Raw genomic sequence first — 9,123 nt, 5'->3', positions numbered from 1 at the left:
CGTGAAGATCTTTTTTGTACAGTTCTTCTGTGTATTCTTGCCACCTCTTCTTAATATCTTCTGCTTCTGTTAGGTCCATACCATTTCTGTCCTTTATCGAGCCCATCTTTGCATGAAATGTCCCCTTGGTATCTCTAATTTTCTTGAAGAGATCTCTAGTCTTTCCCATTCTGTTGTTTTCCTCTATTTCTTTGCATTGATCATTAGGAAGGCTTTCTTATCTCTTCTTGCTGTTCTTTGGAACTCTGCATTCAGATGCTTATATCTTTCCTTTTCTCCTTTGCTTTTCGTTTCTCTTCTTTTCACAGCTATTTGTAAGGCCTCCTCAGACAGCCATTTTGCTTTTTTGCATTTCTTTTCCATGGGGATGGTCTTGATCCCTGTCTCCTGTACAATGTCATGAACCTCATTCCATAGTTCATCAGGCATTCTATCAGATCTAGGCCTTTAAATCTATTTCTCACTTCCACTGTATAATCATAAGGGATTTGATTTAGGTCATACCTGAATGGTCTAGTGGTTTTCCCTATTTTCTTCAGTTTAAGTCTGAATTTGGTAATAAGGAGTTCATGATCTGAGCCACAGTCAGCTCCTGGTCTTGTTCTTGTTGACTGTATAGAGCTTCTCCATCTCTGGCTGCAGAGAACATAATCAATCTGATTTCAGTGTTGACCATCTGGTGATGTCCATGTGTAGAGTCTTCTCTTGTGTTGTTGGAAGAGGGTGTTTGCTATGACCAGTGCATTTTCTTGGCAAAACTCTATTAGCCTTTGCCCTGCTTCATTCCGTATTCCAAGGCCAAATTTGCCTGTTACTCCAGGTGTTTCTTGACTTCCTACTTTTGCATTCCAGTCCCCTATAATGAAAAGGACATCTTTTTTGGGTGTTAGTTCTAAAAGGTCTTGTAGGTCTTCATAAAACTGTTCAACTTCAGCTTCTTCAGTGTTACTGGTTGGGGCATAGACTTGGATATCTGTGATATTGAATGGTTTGCCTTGGAAACATTAGCATGGTTTAATACTTTTAAGAGGTATATTTTTCCTTCCACTCTTGTTTTTCCGTCATCCAGTTCCCACCCCAGTATATTATCTCTTCAGATAAGTTTTTTCCTTCAACTTTGCTTTCAGAGACTCCAATTTTATATATACCAATGTTTTCTTAATGTACTGTCTATTTCTTTTACATTTTCTCTCTCCTTATCTCTGTGCTATATTCTGGATAACATCTGATTCACGTTTCCACCTGTCTCTAATTTGCTATTTTAATCTATCCATTGAATTGTTTTTTCATTAGTAGAGTTTATTTTTGAACAATTTAAGATCTATAGAAAAATTTAGCAGAAAATGCAGAGTTCCCATGTGAACCCTTACCACTTCACCTTTCCCTATCCCAGTTTCCCCCGCATTAGTGTGGTCTTTTACTGTCTCCATAGTTTTGCCTTTTCCAGAACACCAATCATATATAATTGGAATCCTACATTACGTAATCTTTTTAGATTGGCATCTTTCACTTACCAGTATGCACTTTAGGCTCTTTTATGTCTTTTTATGGCTTAATAACTCATTTCTGTGTATCACTGAGTATTCATTGATTTTGTATTTAAAAAATCACATTAGTTAAAAAAATTCTATGTGGTGCCTTTACAGTTTTGCCTATTTTGTGTTTTATTATATGCATATTTTTGTCATGCCATATGTTATTTCTTTCAATGCTTATATAATAGTAATTTTTGTATTCTATGCCTAATCATTCTAATATCTGAAGTCCTCTTATCTATTTGTTGGTTCTGCTCTTACTTGTGGTGACTTCTTTGCTTACAGGTTTTGTGATCTATGATTGTAAGCTCATAATGGTTATTTATATAGGTTATCCTGGAGGCCTAGCATTAGTAATGCTTTCCTCTAGGAAAGTTTGGCATTTGATTCATCTGGAAACCAGGGGCTACTAATTACTGCCCTGGAATCACTCTAGTTGCTTTTGACAGCTGGGTTAAAATGGAGTCTCAGATTCATCTCCTTCATCTTGCCACATGATGATGGACATTTGCTTTCAGGCTAGCCTTGCCTTTTGCTTGTTGCTCATTGTTCCTTGTCTGATTTAAGCCTACTTTGTGTTTGTGTCTATTACTTTGAGCCCAGTGGGTGCCTTTTGGAAAGTCTGTTTTATGTAGGATTTCATTGTTTTGTAGGTGGATATCCCTCCAGACTGTCTAGTCAGGCATCTCTCCAAAGCAGGGTTCTGTTGCCTGAGTTTAGGTTTTGACAGATAGAATGATGATGGTCATAGTAAGGCACCTTCCAGTTCTCCTGGACATCTTCCCAGTTTCACTGTCACTTGGTTGTTCTCTCTCCAGGATTAGACTTTGGGCTGTAGGCAAGTGACACATTTTCCCTTGGCCAGTAGCCCATGCTGCTTGGAATGAAAAGTGATGGTTAGTTTGGATACTGCCTCTCAGTGCTAATCTGGATGAGCTGTTTATTTCCCTGTGCTAAGCTGATGCAAATTTCTGGGAAAGAAAGGCCTCAAGGACAGTATGTATGGTAACTAAAGTCATAAAATTGAACTTAAAAGCCTCAACTGTAAAGAATGACAAAAGGTGCTGTTTACTGATCATTTGCAATCTGCTAAGCACTGTCTTAAGATTTATATATATATATATATATGTAATATATATATGTAATTTAATGTTCAACAACAATCTTACAAGATACAGGTTTTCTATTGGGTTTTTGTTTTGTGTTTGAGGTTATATAACTTTATTGAACCATTATCAGTTAGTTTGCATCCACATTAACTGTATGTAGATCTTTGAAAGTACATAGGTAAACAACATACAGAGCTTGTTTGATGAATCTTCATCTTCATTACATTTCCTGGACAACCATGCGCAGGTAGGCACATAGGAACAGTATGGGACATTACTTATTCTTTTGGCCCAGACAGCTTTGTTGAGCCTAGTGTCAGTGCGTACATCTGGAGTTCCCATCTCCTTCATAGCAAATTTCCGGATTTCTTTTGAGTGCGCGAGGGGCATGCTTCCTGAAACCCATTTCATGGATGCTTGTGAATCTTCATAGTGTATTCTCTAGGTACCACCTCCATTGATAGTGGCCCAGCCCTTCTCACCATCCTTCTATGCAGGAGCCATCCTGCCGGCCAGGGTTAGAAAGGCAAGATACAGCTATTATTATGCCTATTTTAATGGAAATATAGAGAGGTTCAGTGAAAGGGTTATTGTTAAGAATAAATTTAAATAAGATAATATGTGTGATGTGCAGGACATGTGTAAATCGGTCAATAAATAACAGCTAGCATTGTTACAGTCACTATTTTCAAGATGCAAAATTAAGTCATTTATGTGAGATGGCCTAACTAATATATTCATTTGCTCAATAAATATTTTGTGGAGCACTTACTATAGCCATGAAAAATGAAAATGTTAGTCACTCAGTTATGTCCAACTCTTTATGACCCCATGGACTGTAGCTTGCCAGGCTCCTCTGTCCATGAGATTCTACTGGCAAGAATATTGGAGTGGGTTGCCCTTTCCTACTCTAGGGAATCTTTCCCACACAGGGATCAAACCCAGGTCTCCTGCATTGCAGGCAGATTCTTTACTGTCTGAGTCACCAGGGAAGCCCTGTATAGTGCTAAATGCTAGGGAAACAGGAGGGAATAAGACAGATATGGTCCCAGCCCATAGGGAATTTCCTTTAGAGTGAAGGAGACAGACACACATAAACATTTACAGTTCAGCCTGGGAAGCGCTGTGATGGGGTAAGAATAGAGTGCTTGGGGAGTCAGAGAAGATTTACCAGAAGAAATGCCTGCTAGTTTCATACCTGAAGAGTGAATTGGAGGTGACAGTGGGAGGAAAGGCAAAGGAAGCAGTGATTATGAAGGCTGAAGGGGAGAGAGAGTGCATATTGTGTTTAAGGAAATGAAAATTGGTTTTGTTTTTTATTTGAGAGTTATGTTTTATTTGGTGGGAATTTTTAGGACTTCAAGCCTGGGAGACAGCATCTCAAGTAATCCTTAGAGAACTGCTCCTGAAAATTAGTTTTTTGTGTAAGATTTTAAGAAAAGTGTGTAAAGTGAGCCTGGAGAGGTGGGTAGGAGCCATATTCTGAAAGACTTCAGAAACCCTGCTGTAAGAGTTTGACCTTCCCTTTTAGGGCTTTGAAACGCCTCTGAAAGATATTTTACCAAGCAAATATGTGATTTTAAAAGATCACTCTAACTGAAGTGTGGGGAATAATAACAAGAATAACTTTATATTATCTCAAAATATATTGTCTTAAAATCCTTACACCACCACTTGGAGGTATGGGTATTATTCTTGATTTTATAGATGAAGAAATTGGGACTTCAAGAACTTACTTCATTTACAAAATTCACACATTTAATGTCTTTCTGACTCTTTAAACTATACTGCTGTGTTGACTCCAACTAGCAATGATTTGTTAGGACCTGCTTTATGATAACTGTGGAAAATTCTCATTCATTCTTATAGTATTATTTGTATACTCTGTTAGTTTACAAAGGTTTTCATAGCCATTAATAATTTAATCTCCTTAAAAACTGAATTAGGTGACATTATCTCCATTTTGCAGGTATGAAAACTGAGACTTGAGGTATGGGACTGTCCATGGTTCTGTACACCTAGAAAGCGGTGGAGTTGAGACTTGAACACCATGCTCTTGGCAAAGGAAAGCCTTTTTTATGAGTATCTTGTGAATATGCTACATTTCTTTCATGGGTCTTTGCCCTTTGTTCATGTGTGAATATTTATGAGGCTCTTTCCTTCCAGGTTTTGGAGATCACATTCATTGGAGGACGCTAGAAGATGGGAAGAAGGAAGCAGCTGCCAGGTACAAGATATGGTTTTAGCTTATCTAGAACACTTTCCAGCCATCAACTTAGCATTAATTTCAGGTGAAGGGTTATGCCAAGGCAGAGCAGTGGAGTAGTTGCATAACAACAACAAAAGTAATAATACTTGCTAACATTTTTAAGTGCTTGTTATGCACCAGACATTTATTATGTGAATTAACTTATCTAACAACAACTCTTCTGAGGTTGGTACTGTTGTTATCTTCATTTTATAGATGAGAAAACTAAGGCACAGAGCAGTTAAATAATCATACAGCTAGTTAAGTGGTAGAGCCAAGATCTGTACCCAGACACTTCAAATCCTACACTCAGCCAGTAAAACATACTGCCTAATAGTCTCAAGTTGAATAGTCTTAAGTTCCAAGTATGTGTAGTCTATGCACAGGAAACGTACAAAAGGAGGAGGAAATGCACATTCCCTGCTATACTGTACTGGAGAGATAGAAAAATCCACTATGTCTGCACTTACTTTATACACACACATCCTTGCACAGAAACACTCATACTTCTGCACCTACCAAATGATAATGCTTGCTTTTGCTAGAACAGATCCTATAGCTTCATGGCTCTGAGACTCATATCTTCTGCAGGAGTGGGGTTGCCAAATTTAGCAAATACAAATGGAGGATGACTATAATCTTATGAACACCAAGGGGACAAGGAGGGGTGGTGGGATGAATTGGGAGATTGAGATTGACATAAATACACTATTGATACTATTTATAAAATAGATAACTAATGAGAACCTATTGTCTAATTTAGAAAACCCTACTCAGTGCTCTGTGGTGACCTAAATGGGAAGGAAATCCAAAAATGAAGGGGTGTATGTATATATACTGGTGATTCACTTTGCTGTACAGTAGAAACTAACACAACATTGTAAAGCAACTATACTTCAATAAAAAAAATTTTTTTAAAGGATGCCCAGTTAAATTTGAATTTCAGATAAAAAGTAATTTTATTCATTTATTTTAAAATTTATTTTTAATTGAAGGATAATTGCTTTACAATATCGGTTTGATTTCTGCCACACATCAACATGAATTTGCCGTAGGTGTACATATGTCCTCTCCCTCTTGACCGTCCTTCCACCTCCCACCCTTTTCTACTCCTCTAGGTTGTTACAGAGCCCCAGGTTGAGTTACCTGAGTCATAACAGCAAATTTCCAACAATAAGTAATTTTAAATATGCTCCAAGTAATATTTGAGACAAGCTTGTTTTTAAAACAATATGTATTAATTATCTGAAATTCAAATTTAATTAGGCATCCTGTGTGTTTGTGTATATATATATTATATATTTGTGTGTGTATATATATGTATATACATGCGATATATGTGTGTGTGTGTATATATATATGCCACATCTTGCACCCTGACCAGGATCAAACCCGTATCCTCTGCAGTGGAAGTTCAGAGTCTTAACTACTGGACTGCCAAAGAAGCCCTAGGCATCCTATATTTTATCTGGCATCCTTAACTAGGAGAAAAATTCCTATTCGTTTTTCAAGTTTTAAATCAAATGACTACTTCTAAAAGTCTTCAGCAATTTTTGTGGGCAGTATGTTTTTTTCTTCTGTACTTTTACAACCCAGCCTACCTCTATCCATTGGTGTGTATTATTCAGCTTGTAGGTGCCTGACTTTTCCCATTCAGACCCTTGATCTCCTGTGGGGAAACTGTTTTATGTTCATCTCTGTATTCCCAATCATGAAGATACTGAATGATTGAAATTGTTATTGAATAAACAGTTACTGAATGTCACTGGCCATTAAGAATGAAGGGGAACTAGTATTTGTGAATTGTCTTCTGTATACTAAATATAATGTTGATTGTTTTGCAGTCAGTTCAGTTCAGTTGCTCAGTTGTGTCTGACTCTTTGTGACCCCATGGACACATGGGGCTTCCCTGTCCATCACCAACTCCTGGAGCCTATTCAAACTCATGTCCATCCCGTCGGTGATGCCATCCAACCATCTCATCCTCTGTCATCCCCTTTTCTTCCCACCTTCACTCTTTCCCAGCATCAGGGTCTTTTCCAATGAGTTGGTTCTTCACATTAAGTGGCCAAAGTACTGGAGTTTCAGCTTCAGCAACAGTCCTTCCAATGAATATTCAGGACTGATTTCCTTTAAGATTGACGGGTTGGATCTCCGTGTAGTCCAACAGACTCTCAAGAGTCTTCTACAACACACAGTCCAAAAGCATCAATTCTTCTGTGCTCAGCTTTCTTAATGGTCCAGCTTTTACAGCCATATATGACTTCTGGGGAAAACCATAGCTTTGACTGGACAGACCTTTGTTGGCAAAGTAATGTGTCTGCTTTTTAATATGCTGTCTAGTTTGGTCATAGCTTTTCCTCCAAGGAGTAAGTGTCTTTTAATTTCATAGCTTTTAAAATCATTTCCAGTGATTTTGGAGCCCCCAGAAATAACGTCTGTCACTGTTTCCATTGTTTCCCCATCTATTTGCCATGAAGTGATGGGACCAGAGGCCATGATCTTAGTTTTCTGAATGTTGAGTTTTAAGCCAACTTTTTCACTCTCTTCTTTCACTTTCATCAAGAGGCTCTTAAGTTCTTTGCTTTCTGCCATAAGGGTGGTGTCATCTGCATATCTGAGGTTATTATATGTCTCCTGGCAATCTTGATTCCAGCCTGTTCTTCATCCAGCCCAGCATTCCACATGATGTACTCCGCATATAAGTTAAATAAGCAGGGTGACAATATACAGCCTTAACATACTCCTTTCCAGATATGAAACCAGTCTGTTGTTCCATGTCCAGTTCTAACTGTTGCTTCTTGACCTACATAAAGATTTTTCAGGAGACAGGTAAGGTGCTCTGGTATTCCCATCTCCTTCAGAATTTTCCACAGTTTATTGTGATCCACACAGTCAAAGGCTTTGGTGTAGTCAATAAAGCAAAAGTAGATGTTTTTCTGGAACTCTCTTGCTTTTTCGATGATCCAGCGGATGTTGACAATTTGATCTCTGGTTCTGCCTTTTCTAAATCCAGGTTGAACATCTGGAAGTTCACGATTCATGTACTGTTGAAGCCTGGCTTGGAGAATTTTGAGCATTACTTTGCTAGCATGTGAGATGAGTACAATTGTGCAGTAGTTTGCATTCTTTGGCATTGTCTTTCTTTGGGATTGGAATGAAAACTGACCTTTTCCAGTCCTGTGGCCACTGCTGCGTTTTCCAGATTTCCTGGCATATTGAGTGCAGCACTTTGACAGCATCATCTTTTAGGATTTGAAATAACTCAACTGGAATTCCATCACCTCCACTAGCCATAAGCATACTGATGCTTTCTAAGACTTACTTGACTTTGCATTCCAGGATGTCTGGCTCTAGGTTAGTGATCACCCCATCGTGGTTATCTGGGTCTTGAAGATCTTTTTTGTATAGTTCTGTGTATTCTTGCCACCTCTTAATATCTTCTGCTTCTTTAGATCCATACCATATCTGCCCTTTATTGTGCTCATCTTTGCATGAAATGGTCCCTTGGTATCTCTAATTTTCTTGAAGAGATCTCTAGTCTTTCTCATTCTATTGTTTTCCTCTATTTCTTTGCATTGATAGCTGAGCAATATTCAATGCTATTTAAGGCCCCCACTGTAAATTGATGGACACAGTCATTGGCCATCAGGAGATCACATTCTCCGAGACCTAGAACATTTGACATAGATAACTCATGCCATTCTAAGCTCCAGCTCCTTTTGCAGAGAGCAGGACCTGGTTCTAGTTGGCCTAGAGCTCCTGTTTCCATAGCAACAAGAGGTCCTGTAAGAGTTAAGAGATACAGGAAGTGCGGCTTTCATTTCCGGCTTGCGTCAGAGCCGCCGGCAACCCGGAAGTTGACGCGGCGCGTTTGCATATGGCCGCGTCCTGGGAAGATGCCGCTCGTGGTGTTTTGCGGGCTGCCGTACAGCGGCAAGAGCCGGCGTGTGGAGGAACTCCGCGCGGCCCTAGCAGCTGAGGGCCGCGCGGTGCAGGTGGTGGACGATGCGGCGGTGCTGGGCGCGGAGGACGCAACAGTGTATGGCGATTCAGCCCGTGAGAAGGCCTTGCGTGGGGCCCTGCGAGCGGCTGTGGAGCGGCTCCTTAGTCGCCAGGACGTGGTCATCCTCGACTCGCTGAACTACATCAAGGGCTTCCGTTACGAGCTGTACTGCCTGGCGCGGGCGGCGCGCACTCCAATCTGCCTCGTCTACTGCGTGCGACCAGG

General features: G+C 39.6%; 2 protein-coding genes and 1 pseudogene across 2 annotated transcripts in view; 2 read left to right on the top strand and 1 right to left on the bottom strand.

The window, feature by feature from the left end:
* Window positions 1–9,123, top strand: part of TXNDC12 (thioredoxin domain containing 12 (endoplasmic reticulum)) — a 34,961-nt gene that overhangs the window by 14,735 nt on the left and 11,103 nt on the right. The window contains exon 2 of the mRNA XM_010849795.1: window positions 4,811–4,871. Within this exon, the coding sequence (XP_010848097.1) occupies window positions 4,811–4,871 (61 nt within the window). The remainder of the gene's footprint in view (window positions 1–4,810; window positions 4,872–9,123) is intronic.
* LOC104995781 lies at window positions 2,693–3,148 on the bottom strand (annotated as a pseudogene).
* Window positions 8,410–9,123, top strand: part of KTI12 (KTI12 homolog, chromatin associated (S. cerevisiae)) — a 2,099-nt gene continuing 1,385 nt past the window's right edge. Inside the window, exon 1 of the mRNA XM_010849785.1 lies at window positions 8,410–9,123. Within this exon, the coding sequence (XP_010848087.1) occupies window positions 8,792–9,123 (332 nt within the window). The 5' untranslated portion in view covers window positions 8,410–8,791.

Source organism: Bison bison, unplaced genomic scaffold, assembly GCF_000754665.1.
Source record: "Bison bison bison isolate TAMUID 2011002044 unplaced genomic scaffold, Bison_UMD1.0 scf7180017851016, whole genome shotgun sequence".
Taxonomy (NCBI): Eukaryota; Metazoa; Chordata; class Mammalia; order Artiodactyla; family Bovidae; genus Bison; species Bison bison.
Note: the sequence above shows the minus strand (reverse complement) of the source record. Positions and strands in the feature narration are given on the sequence as shown.